The sequence below is a fragment of the Mauremys mutica genome, chromosome 3 (genome assembly GCF_020497125.1).
Source record: "Mauremys mutica isolate MM-2020 ecotype Southern chromosome 3, ASM2049712v1, whole genome shotgun sequence".
In the NCBI taxonomy this organism is placed as follows: Eukaryota; Metazoa; Chordata; order Testudines; family Geoemydidae; genus Mauremys; species Mauremys mutica.
Window position 1 is genome coordinate 145,102,800 of NC_059074.1, and position 18,226 is coordinate 145,121,025.

Sequence of the window (18,226 nt, forward strand, 5' to 3'; positions counted from 1 at the left end):
CACAGCTGAATTGTGGCATATGCCTAAGGACCTTATCAAGATTCCATTGTTTGTTTATCTTTAGAGCACTATGAAATGTTATGCAAGTACTTAAGTATTCAGGTGTTTATCATCTCCGAAACCCCGTTTTCATAATTCTTTGGAAGCTTCAGGTGTTCTTATAAATAATATCTTCCTCCTCCTTAATCACATGTTCATACTGTAACATTTATAAACACCAAGCTGCTTTACAAAAGCACTGAAGAGTGCATTAAGATAGCGATGGATAAGCTTGAATCTGTTGATACATGTCCAGGACTTGGAGGGGCCTAACACCAGGATGCTCTTCACTGCTCCAGATTGCAGAAAGAGAGAAGGCTGGCCTGCCTTGGTTACATAAACGAAATTACATCCACTCTTGGTCTGCCACTGCATCATTATTTTACTATGGGCACATCTATACTACAAACTGAAGTCAACTTAAATCTGCTGCAGTAATTCAGTTGGCTGTGCATGTCCACACTTTGTGTCAGTGGAGCTCATCCTCACTAGCAGCGCTTGCATCAATGCAGAGAGCAGTGTACTGTGGGTAGCTATCCTATGGTGCAACTCACCACAGGAGAGGTTGGGAAAGGCTTGCAATGCCTCATAGGACTAAAACATTCTCACAGTGGTGACTGGGAACATGGCTTTAGCGTCCCATGATAACAGTTTTCTCCCACCCCTGATTTCATCTGCAGCCCACAATATCTCATGCCTTTTTTTAAAAAGGCTGGCACAGCTGCACATACACCATCTCCAGAGAAGTTTGGACCCCACTCAGCTGTGCACTACTGTACAAAGGCCTTATCCTGACGTATTTCCAGGGCCGCGAGAAGAACTGCTTCACAAAACATGCCCAGCTGGAAGCTACGGAATGAAACACTTCTCAGTTGCTGTTGTCAGTCACAGAGCAGCTGAACATGGTGGAACACCGACTCTGGTGCCAAATAACATGCGCTGACTGGTGGGATCGTATCATTATGCAGGTATGGGATGACAAGCAGTGGCTGCAGAACTTCCTGGAAAGTGGCCTTGCACATACAAAACTGCGTGTGGAGCTCTTCCCAGCCTTGCAACACAGCAACACTAAAGTGAGACCTGCTCTGACAGTGGAGAAGTGACTGGCAATCGCTGTGAGGAAGCTTGCAATGCCAGACTGCTACCAATCAGTGGGGAATCAATTTGGAGTTGGTAATCCACCGTGGGGGTTGTTGTGATCCAAGTACGCAGGGCCATTAATCGCTTTCTGCTAAGGAGGGTAGTGATTCCATGCAATGTGCAGGACGTACTTGATGGCTTTGCCGCAATGGGGTTCCCTAACTGCAGTGGGGCGATAAATGGTGTGCATATCCCCATCTTGGCACCAGACCACCTTGCCAAAAAGTAAATAAAGAGAAAGGGGTACTTTTCTATGGTGTTGCAAGCGCTGGTGCAGCACTGGGGGTATTTTACTGACATCTACGCCAGATATACTTTCCGAAACTATGACATACGTATCTTTAAGAACACAGGTCTGTTCAGAAAGCAGCAAGCAGGGACTTTCTTTCCAGACCATAAAAATCACCACTGGTGGTGTTGAAATGCTCATAGTGATCCTGGGAGACAGCCTACCCTTTACTCCCATGGCCCATGAAGCCATACACCAAACATCTGGACAGTAGCAAATACTGGTTCAAGAACAGGCTCAGCAAGTGCAGAATGGTGGCTGAAGGTGCCTTTGGCCATTTTCACTGGCACAGTTTGCTCACTAGGTTAGACCTCACTGAAAAAAATGTCCCCTTGGCTATAGCTGCCTGCTGTGTGCTTCATAATACATGTGAAGCAAAGGGAGAGAAGTTTTTGCAGGGGTGGGGCATGGAAGTGGACAGGCTGTCTGCTAATTTTAAGCAGCCAGATACCAGAGCTACAAGAAGAACTCAGAGTGGAGCAATGCATCTCTGGGAGGCTTTGAAACCCCATTTTAGTAATGATCCTCAGTAAAGTGCACTGCTTTTCTGTATTTGGCCTACCCACAGTCTGAACCTTGAGTGTTTCTCTCGCGCACATCCTTCCCAGCACCCCAGTTTCCCTATCCCTCCCCTCCCCCCCACCCTCAGGCTTTGAATTAATAAAGATGATTTCATTTTCAAGACATGGACTTTTATTACACACAGATATAAACACTGAAAGATCTAACAAAAGCAATGAATCTTGGAAAGAGAGTGGAATAAAATTGTGGGGGGGGGAGAGGGGGAACACATTCATCTTGTCTTTAAAAGCACAGCTGCTTTGCCTATGTGCAGCTGTTATTCTTGGCACCCTCCCCTGGGGTTGAGTGGAAGGGATATTGCACTGTCCACCCTTGCCTAGTGGAACATGTGTGAAGGGGGAGGGGGAGTACGGAGATGCTGGAATGCCATTCTGCAGGGGCTACAGAGGGAGTCAAGCCTCAAGGTGTTTCTCCTGAAGGCCAACCAGATGCTTCAACACGTCCATTCCTTCAGAATGCCCAGCATCTCCTGCTGTGTGCCACGCTCATTCTCCTGGGCTTCTCTCCTGTCCATGTCCATTTTTTCCAGAGACAGCAATCTCCAAGCCTTCTGCTCAACGTCCACTACCCCAGAGGTGTTCACTATCTCATTAAACATGCCATCACGCCTTCACTTTATCTGGGAAATCCTCTCCATTGGTGTGGAGGAAGAGCTGAAAGCTACACTTTGCACTGTAAACCATGCAAAGCACAAAGGAAACATTGTCAGTGCAGACCTAGGGTCTAACACAGAAATGCTATATAAAAATCACTCCCCTGAATCCAAGCAAGTGTAAAGCAGAACATTTTCATGTCTGCAAGGTATTCATTGAACTGGTTTGCTGTCCCAGTCATGGTGAGTTATGACCCAGGGGCATAAGCACCAGACCGTCACCAGCATTGGGTGGGCTAACTGTGGCGGCACTGGAGCTGGCCAGGGGGCCATGCCACCTCCTCTTTGTAACATGGACACTGTCTGGAGGTCGGGGACCAGCATTCCCCCACTCCCCCCGCAAACCTTTGCAGAAGCGATGTAGGGGCAGGGATTGCGGTGGCGTGTGGCCACCACAATATTTTCCTTCCCTCCCCATTGCCACTGCTGCTCTGGCACCCGAGGCTTGCAGTTTCTGGGGTCAACAGAGACCCCCGTCACCCAAACTATGGCCATGTTTTGTAAAGCATGGGGGAAGGGGTGGAAAATCACTAGGCGGGTGCCCGCAGGCACTATGGTTTGAGCAACTGAAAATGACCACCATCTCCTGTAGGTGACCATAGCTGATATGCTCCTGAGGGTAACAGCTGCTACAAGCATCCAGGTACAGACAGTGTCCTTATGCTGCTATGCTGTGTCCTGCAATGATGTCACTTGAATTAATACTAGAGTGGCATAGGAAAGTATCCTACCACGGTGGAAGAAAAAAGGCAACCCTCCATAAAAACCTTCTACAATGGATTGCAGAGTACCTCCATTAAAGTTTCCTGGAGATCTCTATGGAGGATTCCCAGGTCATCCCTGTGTACAAAGTCTTTTTCTCAGGGCACCCTCTGCCAAGATGGTGCAGCCACTCGGAAGCAAATTCCCACTCTACCTCAACTGATTTTTTTAAATAAAAAAAATAGTATAAGAGAACACGTGACCCCAAAATATTAATTGGAATTGCATTTTCACCAGAGGTTTCTGCCCTAGCATCACACTCTGCCATGTTGCTGTGCTGTGACTGGCTGGACTGCTCCAGGGTTACAAACAGCTCCTGGTTCTCTGAGACAATGAATCGCCTGCTCGCCTGTCTCCCATTCTCCTCGTCCAAGACTCCTCCTCCGTGTTGCCTGCACTGGCCTCAGACTCTAACTTCTCAGATGTATCCACGCTGCTCTTGAGGGTCGTTGTAGGGTTGCGACTGAGAATAGCATGCAGCTCCTTGTAAAAGCAGCATGTTTGCGGTGCTGAACCAGAGCAACTGTTCGCCTCCTTGCCTTCTGGTATGCCTGCCACAGTTGCCTGATTTTCACGTGGCACTGCTGCATGTCCCTGGTGTAGCCATTCTTCCCTATGCAGCAAGCGATCTTCTCGTATATGTCTACGTTTCTTCGGCTGAATCGGAGCTGTGCCTGCACAGCCTCTTCTCCTCACAGATCCAGAAGATCCACCACCTCCTGTGTACTCCAGGCAGGAGCGTATTCGGCACGTGGAGCCATCATGATCAGCTGAGCAGGCAAGCACTCCACACCAAACAAACAGGAAATAGAAATTCAAAAGTTCCTAGTCCTTTTAAAGGGGACAGGCTGTTTCCTTCATACCTGGCTGCTGGGCAGCAGAATTGAGAACGGAGTGGTTGCAGCGGAGCATCGTGGGACACCTCCTGGAGCCCAGTTAGGTTGACGTAAGCAGCACAGTGTCTATATTGCCACTACATCAACCTACCTACGTCGAATTAAGCATTACACCTCTCGTGCAGCTGGAGTCATTGAGTCGACGTAGCAGGTGAGTTATGCTGGCGGAAGGGAAGTAGTGCAGAGACAGACATTATTAGGTCGACATAAGCTGCCTTATGTTGACCTAACTGTGTAATGTAGACAAGGCCTTAGAGAAATTATTTTAGAGGTTTATATTTGCTATTCCAATTTCACTCTCTAGTACTTTGATGAAATGTTAGGATTAAAAAAAGAATATGATGTGGGTTAGTGCTTGTGGTAATTACAGAAGTCAATGTTTAAGAGGGATCTCACTGAGAAGAGTGGAGGGACATGGGATGTTTAATTTTGCTAGTTATTCCACACACACAGGACAACATGGGGGGAAAAGAACACAAAGATGGAAATGAGAGAAGGAAACAGATTTTGTCCAGGGGTGACAGGAGCTTGTTAGCCAACTCCTTATAAGCGCCTAATGTTAGTATGCATGTTCTGAGACTTTACATCCACAATACACCATTTTACACAAACTGCTCACAGAGAGAGCTACTAGACTTTGTTAGTCTTTTAAAATCAGCAAGTGCAGCAGAAATGCAAAGGCAATATTGTATGAGGACTCTAATACGTAAACTCTTACCTAGATTTTAAGAAAAAACAATGAGGAGTCCTTGTGGCACCTTAGAGACTAACAAATGTATTTGGGCATAAGCTTTTGTGGGCTAGAACCCACTTCATCAGATGCATGAAGTGAACAATACAGGAGCAGGTATAAATACATGAAAGGATGGGGGTTGCTTTACCAAGTGTGAGGTCTGTCTAAAGGGCTTTGGAGCAGGGACTGACTTTTGATGTGTGCATGTACAGTGCTCAGCAGATTCTTGATTATAGCCTAAAAGCACTACCACAGTGATAATAAATACCCCTTCCTGCTCCCTGACATCACCTTCTCCCACACACACACACATCAGAACAAAAAGTTATATTCCTACCCACCAATTTCTAGGGCTGTTGTAGGGATATTAAAGAAGGTTTATATTAGACATGGTTTATATGAAAAATGACATTGTTAATTGATGCCTTATAACTAAAGGTTTATGTTAAAAGTAAATTTGTGATTCTAACCTGCAAGCCACCAGCTGTGTCTGTGTGAAGCCTGCTCAAAGAAATACTTTGTATAAAACTTGTTAAACATTAATTAACTCTAAGTAAGCCAAAACAGTAGCTGTTATAGTGTATAAATAGAGACCCCCACCCTCTGTAAGTTTTCATCTCACTTTATCTTTGATTGTTAAAAGACAGGGAGTCTCACATAAATTGGTAACACCCCAAAAAGTAAAGAGACAGTGAAATAGATGTGATTAAGATAGAGAATATATGTGACTGAATGGTTAGGGAGTCACCAGCCTGAAGAATTCAGTGTCGGCTGAAGAAGGTGTCAAGTGGGATCAACCAGATGACCCACAGAGGGCAAACTGGAATCCACCCACCACACCTCAAAGGAAGGAAAAATAAAACATCTAATAACATGGAGCCAGCCATCTGCTGATTGATTTAGCAACAGCAGAATGAAGCAACTCCTATGAACTAACATAGGGAAAAATCCCTATAAAACTGGACTCTAAAGAATAAGGACTTTGAGTCTATGGTTCTGCTGCCAGCCTCCAGGAGCATCAGATGCATCTGACACAGACTCGGCTCCATCCTCATGACCAAGATACCTGGCCAGTAACTTGGCATGAGCAACATCTAGGCTGGTAACTATAACATCTATACAGAACCTGAATGAATGTGTGTGTGTGTGTGTGTGTGTGTGTGTGTAAGGAATAAGTAGTAATAGAAATAAGTAGGAAAACATTGTCTTTTGTTTTGTTATGGTATTTACAATAAATGTGGCATCTTTGCCTTATCCCTCTTAATAAGATCCTGCTGGTTTTTATTATATTGGTATAACATTTTGGTGGAGAATAGCAAAAGGGGGATTATTGGTATTTTTGCCTCACTTATTATAAATCAATCTGTGTGCACACAACCGGCTCTACAGAGCACAGTTCTATTCCTGGTTAACCAAAACCTGCTGGCCCCCATGTGGGTAGCAGGAAAATAAAGAGCTCATAAAATTGTTAACAAAACCTGCTGGCCTCCGTGAAGGTAGCAGGAAAAGAAAAAGAAAAATATCAGGGGCAACAAGAGGGTCCCAGGGACCAGACAGTGCTGCTCGCTGAACAAAATTAAAAATGTTTAAGAAAAGACAAGGCAGAACAGTCTCAGAGGGAGGAATGCAGTTTGAAGGAGCTCCAACCTCACCTTTTGTAAAAGAAATAACACCCTTTACACAAATCCTTCAAAGATATGAGCAAAGTCCTTGGACTGAACAAGCCCTTGCAGATACCTGCAGCATTTTGGACCTAGAGGATAGATTGGCCCAATATATCCTCATATGCAAACCCCTAAATGCAGCAAACAGAGATGCTGCAGGGATCTGGCTGCTGTGGGAGGCTTGTAATGACAGCTACCTCCACCTAGCAGCCTGTAAAGAAGAGAAAATATCTCTAAAAGAAAAACTATCCCAATTGGAAAAAGGGGTAGAAAATTGGAAAGTAATGGCACATTGGGAAAAAAAGGTTTGGGACCCCCGAAAAACATGGGAAGAAAATATGTGAAACAACCATTGTAAGCTGCTCATTTAGGAATTAAGGGTTATAGTGCTTAATATTTATCAGTTTGGGTTTTTTTTGTTGTAGTTGGTTGTTGTTCACAACTGTTGGGAAAATGTAAAAACAAAAAACTGCATCAAGATTTACAAGCCTCTACTGCAAAAGCAGAGAAATGAAAATGTATGTAGTACCCAAACCCAGTTAGCTGCCCTTAAGGTTGGGTACAGAGAGTTAAAACAGCACTCTCACATCTTACAGCAGCAGTAACATCAAAATTAAAAACATTTGAGACCCCAGAAGGGGCAGGTTTTTGGGACCCCTCTGGAGAGTGGGAAGGGGAATATTTGGGTAGATTCCTCCTCCCAGGGCCAGAATGCCATTGCAACAGTAACAACAGTGCCTGCTTCTGCCTCAGACCTCCAGAATGCCATGGCAAAGTGGCTGGGAATTTTAAAATGAATTTTTTTTTTGCACCACTTAATTAGCATTTGTGCAGCCCCAAGTACCAAACACACTGTGGCAGCGACTAAGCAGGGTCTGCCATGTGGAAGCACTGTGCTAATTTATTTTTAAGCTTTTATCTTTCAGGCTCTAAAACCAAAACATCAGGAGAGCTGGTACCAGCTGAAGAGTTATAAAATACCATGGCTATAGTGTCGCGACAAAGTCTGTGTTCAGTGTTCTGTGTTGCATGTTCTGTGTCTGTCTCTAGTGGTGTCCTGTGCTAGCATTGGGTCCAGAAAAAAAAAAATACTACACTAGACAGAGCAAATGTCTTTTCCTCTCTCTACTTCCCCCATGTCCATCCAACTTATCAATCACCACTTGTGTCCAAAAAACTTTGGTCCCCAGTGCATCAGGTTTATTTTTTATTAGGTTTTATTAATACATTTGTTTTGTTAGTTACATTTGCTTGTATTGTTAATTCCACACTTTTCTCTATACACTCTGGTTCTACTTCCCCAGGGTAGTTCTTGGGCCCCCATAACCTGTAAGACCTTGGCCCATAATTGCAGGGCCCCATCTTTCAGGTCCCTAAAAACCTCTTAAGTACAACTGTTAAAAATAGGGAATTCTGCAACATTTTAGCAAATAAATGTTAGTTTAAGTCCAAATCAGCTTAACCTTGCATGACAACTATGGTCCTCCAACAAAATCTTATTTGTTGTGTGTGCTTAAGGAGGTCCTGACCTCCTTATTGTTTGATGGCTATTGCAGCATCAAACTTGGGCCTCACCTTATGTGTCAATGTACCCAATTATTGTAATGGTTATGGTTTTGTTGTATTCCCAATTATTATAACTATAATTGTTTGGATTTGTGTTTAGGTTATATCTGGTCTTTAGTCAATTGTAATGGTTTTAGTTATATTCACCTGGTTATAATTGTTTGGTTTGTTTACAATAGATCACCTGTGCCCTACCATAACAACAACTACTGTAATGATCATAGATCAAGGGGCAAAGGGTTAGCAGCCCCCCCAGTAGATAAATGTAAATGCAATATCAGTACTGTTTTTACAAAACAAATTACAACCTACCACTGATATGATATATTCTCTGGATGGTCCCCAACCACCACTGGCATCCTATCAGTAATGCTACATCCCTTGATAGTTGTCTTGGTATTGAATTTTATTTGTATTATTAAAATGTTTCGCATGTGCTTTTGGATAAAAAAAAATGTACAATACATAGGACTCACAAACCCATGTTGCCTCACAGTACCTTCTTTTAAACAGGTTACATAGAAAGTGACACTAACGAGTATATGTATATCATAGTGTCAAAAGGGGGATTATGTAGGGATATTAAAGAAGGTTTATATTAGACATGGTTTATATGAAAAATGACTTATTGTTAATTGATGCCTTATAACTAAAGGTTTATGTTAAAAGTAAATTTGTGATTCTAACCTGCAAGCCACCAGCTGTGTCTGTGTGAAGCCTGCTCAAAGAAATACTTCGTATAAAACTTGTTAAACATTAATTAACTCTAAGTAAGCCAAAACAGTAGCTGTTATAGTGTATAAATAGAGACCCCCACCCTCTGTAAGTTTTCATCTCACTTTATCTTTGATTGTTAAAAGACAGGGAATCTCACATAAATTGGTAACACCCCAAAAAGTAAAGAGACAGTGAAATAGATGTGATTAAAATAGAGAATGTATGTGACTGAATGGTTAGGGAGTCACCAGCCTGAAGAATTCAGTGTCGGCTGAAGAAGGTGTCAAGTGGGATCAACCAGATGACCCCCGGAGGGCAAACTGGAATCCACCCACCACACCTCAAAGGAAAGAAAAACAAAACATCTAATAACGTGGAGCCAGCCATCTGCTGATTGATTGATTTAGCAACAGCAGAATGAAGCAACTCCTATGAACTAACATAGGGAAAAATCCCTATAAAACTGGACTCTAAAGAATAAGGACTTTGAGTCTATGGTTCTGCTGCCAACCTTCAGGAGCATCAGATGCATCTGACACAGACTCGGCTCCATCCTCATGACCAAGATACCTGGCCAGTAACTTGGCATGAGCAACATCTAGGCTGGTAACTATAACATCTATACAGAACCTGAATGAATGATTGTGTGGATGAATGATTGTGTGGATGAATGATTGTGTGTAAGGAATAAGTAGTAATAGAAATAAGTAGGAAAACATTGTCTTTTGTTTTGTTATGGTATTTACAATAAATGTGGCATCTTTGCCTTATCCCTCTTAATAAGATCCTGCTGGTTTTTATTATATTGGTATAACACTGTTGCAAGGACTAGTTACAAGCTATAACCGCTCAAGCAATGCTGCAATACTTACACAGCACTTTACATATTCTCGCATTAAAATAAGTTGTAATATTTATCAGCATGCACTGTGAACTTACACACGATCATGAGGAGGGCCTTCCACTTTGACATCCTTATACTCAAGTTGTAATTTATTCTTTTGACAATATTCATGAAGTTTTCCCTTGTACAACTGTGGCTTAACATAATATTCTGCCATTTCGGCACAACCTGTGAGGAGAAAGAAAATTTGACAAATAATCTTGCATTCTCAGTGTCTGTCTCTGCCTTAGGGAATAAAAACACAAAGATGGAAGACCACATTGTTCAAGAGTATTGGAGCAAAGTAAGGAAATGTTTACCAATGCAGAGAACCAGTAAGGTGTGCTTTGCCAGAAAATATTTGTTGTATGTGAGAATCATTCATCTCGGTAATAGAACCTAATTGCTTGCAGTTTATTAAACACTGCTCAGGGCAAGGGCCATGTCTTCATATGTTTTTGGAGTATCTAGTACAAACTAACCCTACTCAGGCACTAGTGTAATATAAAGGTAGTTATTAGTTAAATCTGCTCCTGCAGCTACAGAATATGAAACTGAAATGTCAATATGTTAAAATAGATTGATGCTTTGCAGTAAAACAGGAGAGTGGTTGACTTGCAAATGTTTCTTGAAGACATTAGTTTGCAGTGGAATAACTGATTTAGAGATCTGAACTAAGATAATACATATATATCCCCAAATCAGTAGAATTATCAAGATTATTTTTAAAAACAAAAGTAAAGTAGAAAGTGGCCCTTTGAAGCGGAAAAGCCAGCAAAACAATGCATAAAAAGTGTAGTGTGTGTGTTTATTATTTGTTTGTTTGTTAAAAGGAGATGGGGTGAAGCCTAGCTTCCAGCAGAGAGGTTATGCTTTAGTATTTCTTCTGAGGACTTTTAACAGTGCAACTAAAAAACAGATACAAAGTCTACAGAGTTCTCACTTTTGTTAGTCAAGGTTAGATTTAATCATTGCCCAGCTTTATAAACCAGGCAGCAGAATTCCCCCATCCCACCCCACCCCCAGATCAGGGCCGGCTCTGGCTTGTTTGCCGCCCCAAGCAAAAAAAAAAAAAAAAACCTGCGCGGGGACAGGAGCAGCGAAGGGCGGAGGGGGTGGGGGGGACAAACCTGCCAGCCAGCCTGAACAGCAATGGGGGCGGGGCAGGAAACCAACCTGCTGGCTGGCCGGAGCAGCAAAGGGCGGAGGGGGGGAAGGAAACCTGCTGGCCGGTCGGAGCAATGGAGGGTGGGGCGTGAAACAAACCTACCGGCAGGAGCAATGAAGTGGGGGGGCAGGAAACCTGCCGGCCGGTCGGAGCGACGAAGGAGGGAGGGCGGGAAACAAACAATGAAGTGGGGGGGCAGGAAACCTGCCGGCCGGTCGGAGCGACGAAGGAGGGAGGGCGGGAAACAAACCTGCCGGCAAGAAACAAACCTGCCGGCCGGAGCAGCAAAGGGCGGGTGGGTGCGAAACAAACTGCCCGGCCGGCCGGAGCGGCGAAGGGAAGAAAAAACAAAACAAAAAAAATACCTGCGGGGCGGCGGGAGCGTGGGTGCAGGGGGACTCCCAGCCCTGCAGACCCCGGGCAGCGGAGTGCACACCCCAGCTAGCGGGGGGGGCGGGGGAGAGAGAGAGAGAGAGAAGGGGGGTGGCCAGGGCTTCCTTAAGCAGGGCGCTCGCCATGCGGCCCCTCCTGCCGCGCCGCCTGCTGGGAGGGCTCCACGCCACTCCGGTGGGCAGGCAGGGAACGATGCAGTCTGCGTGCGGGGCTTGCTGCAGACCGGGCACCGCTCCCAGCAGCTCCCCTCCTCTGCGCTGCTGCCCCCTACAGGGCGGCAGGAGCAGCAAACCAAAAAGAAAAAAACCTGCAAGGGCGGAGGAAGGAAGCGCAAAAAAAAAAAAAAAAGGATTCGGGGGGAGGCCGCCCCTTGGAATCTGCCGCCCCAAGCATCAACTTGTTCGGCTGGTGCCTGGAGCCGGCCCTGCCCCAGATACACATGCGTTCAACAGAATCAGGAGGGGTGCCAGTGCCATTTCAGAAAGCAGAACTAAAGCAGACTCTGCCAGGGCAGTAAGAAAAGGGTTTGAACAACTCCTGGAAAAAGCTGATGGTTTTCAGGCCATAGTGACTCTTCTAGGAAGGAAACCTGAGACAGTGACTCCTCAGAATAATAATTAATACAGGAGAATGAATGGGCTGAGCACTTAGGCATCTTAAGGATTGTTGAGGATCTAGGCCTAATTCCTAGTGATTTCAATGGAAGTTAGGTACCTAAATATTAGGGCTATCGAGCTATTAAAAAAAATAATCATAAGATTAAAAAAATAATTGCAATTAATCAGTTTTAATTGCACCGTTAAAACATAATAGAATACCATTTATTTTAGTATTTTTGGATGTTTTCTACATTTTCGAGTATATTGATTTCAATTACAACCCAGAATAAAGTGTACAGTGCTCACTTCATATTATTTTTGATTAAATGTTGGCATTGTAAAATTAAAAGATATTGTATTTTTCAATCCACCTCATACAAGTACTGTAGTGCAATCCCTTTATTGTGAAAGTGCACCTTACAAATGTAGAATTTTATTTTTTTTGGTTACATAACTGCACTCAAAAACAAAACAATGTAAAACTTTTGGACCTGTAGGCTCTCTCTGTCCTACTTCTTGTTCAGCTAATCACTAAGACAAGCAAGTTTGTTTATATTTACGGGAGATAATGCTGCCTGCTTCTAGTTTGCAATGTCACCTGAAAGTGAGAACAGATGTTTGCATGGCACTTTTGTAGCCAGAGTTGCAAAGTATTTACGTGCCAGATATGCTAAACATTCATATGCCCCTTCATGCTTTGACCACTATTCCAGAGGACATGCTTCCATGTGGATGACACTTGTTTAAAAAAAAAAAAATGCATTAACTAAATTTGACTGAACTCCTTGGAGGAGAATTGTACGTCTCCTGCTCCGTGGTTTTACCCGCTTTCTGCCATATATTTCACGTTATGGCAGTCTCAGATGACAATCCAGCATACATTCTTCAATTTAAGAACACTTTCATTGCACATTTGACAAAATGCAAAGAAGGTACCAATATGAGATTTTTTTTTAAAGATAGCTACAGCACTTGACCCAAGGTTTAAGAATCTGAAGTGCCTTCCAAAATCTGAGAGGGACAAGGTGTGGAACATGCTGTCAGAAGTCTTAAAAGAGCAATACTCCAATACAGAAACTAAAGAATCCGAAGCACCAAAAAAGAAAATCAATCTTCTGTTGATAGCATCTGACTCAGATGATGAAAATGAACGTGAGTCTGTCCGCACTGCTTTGGATTGTTATCACGCAGAACCTGTTAACATAAAAGCTTGTCCTCTGGAATGATGGTAGAAGCATGAAGGGACATACGAATATTTGGCATATCTGGCATGTAAATACCTTGCAATACTGGGAATGCCTGTTCTCATTTACAATGTCACCTGAAAGGAAGAAGCGGGCAGCATTATCTCCTGAAAATGTAAACAAACTTGTTTGTCTTAGCGATTGGCTGAACAAGAAGTAGGACTGAGTGGACTTGTAGGCTCTAAAGTTTTACATTGTTTTGTTTTTGAGTGCAGCCATAGGCGCTGACTCTGTGGGCGCTCCAGGGCTGGATTTTAGGTAGGCTCCTCCGCTTACCTCCCAGTGCTTGCCGCCGCCAAACAGCTGTAGCAAGCTCCAGGAGGGAGGAGGGAGGGGCAGGAACATGGTGCAGGGGAGGAGGCGGGGCCGGGGCGGGGATTTGGGAAAGGAGTCGAATAGGGGCAGGGAGGGGGCAGAGTTGGGACGGGGACTTTGGGGAAGGGATTGAATGGGGTGGGGCAGGGGTGGAGTTGGGGCGGGGCCAGGGGCAGAAGGGGGTTGAGCACCCTCCGACACCATTAGTAGTGGGCACCTATGAGTGCAGCTATGTAACAAATGAAAAATCTACATTTGTAAATTGCACTTTCACAATAAAGAGATTGCTCTACAGTACTTGTATGAGGTGAATTGAAAAATACTATTTATTTGTTTCTTTTTTACAGTGCAAATATTTATAATAAAAAATAATATAGTGAGCACTGTACACTTTGTATTCTGTTTTAACTGAAATCAATATATACAAAAATATTTAAAAATACCAATTTAATTATATTATAAATATAATTATATTATTGTTTTACAGTGCTATTACAAATTAATTGCAATTAATCGCAGTTTTAATTGTGTTAATTTGTTTTGAGTTAATTGTGTGAGTTAACTGCAATTAACTGACAGCCCTATTAAATATCTTTTAGAATCTGGACCCTAATGTACAGAGAAAGAGATAAAGAACTACACTAAAAAAAGAAAAGGAAGTCACCATCCTTAAAACTAAAATCTCAGTTTAAAGCCATATGATTTTAGAAAGAAAAATTGAAACTTTGGAAGACCAACCATCTGAGAGTACGAAGAACAGCAGCAGGCAAAATCATATCCCAACTCTTTTGATTACTTATAGTTAACTTGTATTAGTATTTTGTTTCCTTTCTGACACAGAGGTAAGGTAGCAGTTTGATTAACTACTACTGGGAATGCAATTAACATCTTTCTCACTCTGAATTTCAACATGCCAGAAGTGCTGCAGTGGAGCATGGCATTCACAGAGCAGTATAAGAATATATCCAAAAGATTTTCTCCCTCCTCACACTACCTTGTAGCATTTGTTTTGTAATATAAAATTTTTGGAACAGTGGGACTTCAAATCCATGGTTGACACACAAGTATCACATTTCCAAAAGGAATGGCTGCATTAACTTCTACTTAGAGCAGGGCTGGGCAAACCGCGGCCCACAAGCTGTTTTAAGCCAGCCCTCAAGCCACACCACGTGGCTCGGCCTGTTCCAGCACTCCGGCCGGGGCGCAGGGTTGGGGCCCACACCACGCAGCTTCCAGAAGCCGTAGCATGGCCCCGCTCCAGCTCCTACGCACTCCAATGGGAGCTGCAGGAGTGGTGCCTGCCGATAGAGAAGCATGCAGAGCCGCCTGGCCGCACCTCTCTGTAGGAGCCGGAGAAGGGACATGCCACTGCTTCCGGGAGCCACTTGAAGTAAGCACTGGCTGGAGCCTGCACCCCTGAGCCTCTCTCCATACCCCAACCCTCTGCCCCAGCCTTGATCCCCCTCTCACCCTCCAAATCCCTCTGTATCAGCCCCGAGCACTCTCCGACACCCCAAACTCCACATCCCCAGTCCCACCCCGGAGCCTGCACCCAACCCCAATTTTGTGAGGATACATGGCCCAGCAGACAATTTCTATTCCCCAGTGTGGCCCTTGGGTCAAAAAGTTTGCCCACCCCTGACTTAGAGACTGCTGGCCACCTATACTTAGACGTTTACTTTGCACCTGTAAGGGGAACACTCACGGCTTCCCAAGAATACCCGCAGTCCCCAGCACTGCTCCTATTTCCTGGGCATGTCACGCTGCTGAGGTAAGCGATGCCACCAATGATGCGGAGTCCCCTCTTTGTCTTTTTTAGTTTCCAGAAATAGAAGCAGTCATGTCAATTTTACCACTTGCTTTGTCATAGGACCAGAAGCCCAGTTCTTCATTAGCCCAACCCTGGCTGTGTGGGGCAAGCCCGAGCCTGTTCCAATTCACACTCTGCAGCCCAGTGAGGGGTCTTGGGGCAGCAGAAAATACCCAGAGCCTGGGCACCCCAGCTCCTCTCCTCCATCCTACCCCTACCCCCCACTTAACCTCTAGAGCAGTGGTAGGCAACCTATGGCACGGGTGCCGAAGGCGGCACGGGAGCTGATTTTCAGTGGCACTCACACTGCCCGGGTCCTGGCCACTGGTCGGGGGGGGGGGGCTCTGCATTTTAATTTAATTTTAAATGAAGCTTCTTAAACGTTTTAAAAATCTTATTTACTATATATACACAACAATAGTTTAGTTATATATTATAGACTTATAGAAAGAGACCTACAAACGTTACAATATATGACTGGCACGTGAAACCTTAAATCAGAGGGAAGAAATGAAGACGGGGCACAGCACTGCTGAAAGGCTGCCGACCCCAGAGCTAGAGTCTGTACTAATGGCTCCCCCCTGCCCCCTTGCAGGAGCCTGCCGGGCTGAGAAAGGGCCCGGTGACTTCCCTGGGGCCGACTCGCCCCGAATCTCAGCCTGCCCTCTGCGCTTCGCCCACAGCTCCGGCCCGGCCCGGCCCGGCTCGCCCCGCCCGCACACCCACGCAGCGGCCCCGCGCCCCGCACTCACCGCCTGGCTGGGGACGGGACGGGACGGCGTGGCGGGACAGCGGCTCCCTGCTCCTGCTCTGCTGTCAGCCGGCTCGGCCCCAGTTTCGTTTCCTCGCAGCGGCTTCCCCCGGCCCCCAGCAGCCGCCGCGCTCCGCCCCCAAATGGGCTCCGGAATCGAAACCGAAAGGAGCCGCCGCCGCCGCCTGCCGGGCCCGCCTCCTCCGCGGGTGCCGGGAGCGCGGCCGGGGACAGCAGGGAGGCGGGCTGGGGCTGGGGCTGGGGCTGGAGCCGCCCGCAGCAGGGAGGGGGGAGCCCAAACCCAGCCCCCCCCCCCGCGGGTGCGGGCTCAGCGGGGAGCCCAGGGCTCCGCTCGTGCCCCCTCCCCAGGCCTGAGCCTCGGGTCCCCCTTCGGGGGCTGCAGTTCAGCCGCCTGCTCGTCCTGCGGAACCAGCCACTGCCCCAACTCCGCTCCTCTGCGGGCCCAGCTCCTGCCTCTGCTCTTTTAGGCCTTTTTCTTCTGAGGCCTGGGTGGTGCCGTCTTAACCCCTGCCCCCCTTTGCCCTGCCCGCTCAGGCAGGGAGCAGTTAATTACAGCATAGGGGGAGCTGGCCCCAGTGCCACTGAAAGGGGCCACACATCCTGCGACATGGGCCCTTCTGGCTAAGTTGCCCTGCTATGTGCAGCTACCCAAGTAAGTCCATTCGCCCCTTCCACTGTTTCCCTTTCTTCCCTGGGGGATGCTGACACCATAAACTATGGGTTTCAGCTGCACAGCATCAAAGAGAGTCAATACACAGCCACCTACAATGAGATTAGAGTTATTACTGGTTTTCTTGAACCTGCAATGGATTGAGAATCTGACAATAAAAAGAAAAAACCAGGGTCCAGCTCCGCAAAAGGGAGCCAGGCTCTTACAAAATCACAGGAATAACACTAGGATCCACAATGCCTGAGTTAGGTGCCTAGCTCCTCTGTAATGAATGGGGAGAGATGAGCATCTTAGAATGTGATTCCCAAAGCCAGCACACTAGGTGGGGAGCCACCTAACTGTAGCCAATTGTTGCCAGCACAGAGTGCCCGAGGCAGCAACAGCGGTTCGTTGCCCGGTGTGCTTCGCTCCAATAAACACACCAAGGTGGAGAAGCAGACAAAGTTTATTTGAGATCTCAAAGCGGTGCTCGGAGACACAGACACGTCTCAGATCAAGCACACAGCTGCTAACAGCTTTTCTCTTTTTATACATAACTTTAGCTAAGCCTCTTCTATCTCCCCCTCTCCCCCCACCTTTCATTCCCATGTAGCAGATACACTTTGCAATAGCAATTACATTAAGCAGTTAAGTCATACTTGGCAAAAACCAATTTAGCTTGCTAGTAACTCTTCTGTGAACTGTTATTTTGTCCTGCTCTCTTTGATCTGTTATTTTACCCCTTAGCCAGGAGCAAGCAGGCCTCATTATTACCTTCTGGTGCAGGTGTTGCAACTAATAACCATTCTCTGTTGCTGGCCTGTTAGGTCGATTAAAGTTCAAACATGGGAGCGCTTTGGTCAGACATGGAGTGACTTTAGTTCATTCAGGCCTACTACAGAAAGGCTTCATTGACACTGTGGTTTTCCACCCTCCTGAGTTACCTAGAGTCTAATGACACCAACACAATGACTATATCTAATGAATTCCATCAGCCTAATATTTTTCCTGGGTAGCTTTTGGCCAGCTAGTGAGTTGGTTGATTCTATAAAATGTGTTAATCAATACAATTATTTGACAAATGTTAGTGAAATTAATCAAACACTAGAGTTGCCATGATTTGACCATACTTATCTTAAGGAATGAGGGAGAAGAATGTTGGCTAAAGCCAATAAAACTAGTGACAAAGAGATGTGTTCAGAATGGAGGAGCACAACAGCCAGGAGCAACAGATTCTCAAAGGAAACAGTGTGAAATATGCCTCCCATCTATAGTGTGTGTAGGAGATGGATCCCTTAAGACTAAACCTGCCTATTCTAAATAAACCCCAACATTTGTACCATATGGGTAGGA

General features: G+C 45.4%; 1 protein-coding gene across 4 annotated transcripts in view; it reads right to left on the reverse strand.

Moving 5' to 3' along the window:
- The window catches only part of EIF2AK2 (eukaryotic translation initiation factor 2 alpha kinase 2), a 46,860-nt gene extending 30,519 nt beyond the window's left edge, over positions 1–16,341 (reverse strand). For all 4 annotated transcript variants that reach the window (XM_045011585.1, XM_045011584.1, XM_045011587.1 and 1 more), the window contains exons 1-2: positions 16,205–16,341; positions 9,980–10,112 (exon numbers count right to left, since the gene is read on the reverse strand). In XM_045011585.1, the coding sequence (XP_044867520.1) occupies positions 9,980–10,101 (122 nt within the window). In that variant the 5' untranslated portion in view covers positions 10,102–10,112; positions 16,205–16,341. The remainder of the gene's footprint in view (positions 1–9,979; positions 10,113–16,204) is intronic.
- Positions 16,342–18,226: the final 1,885 nt, after the last annotated feature.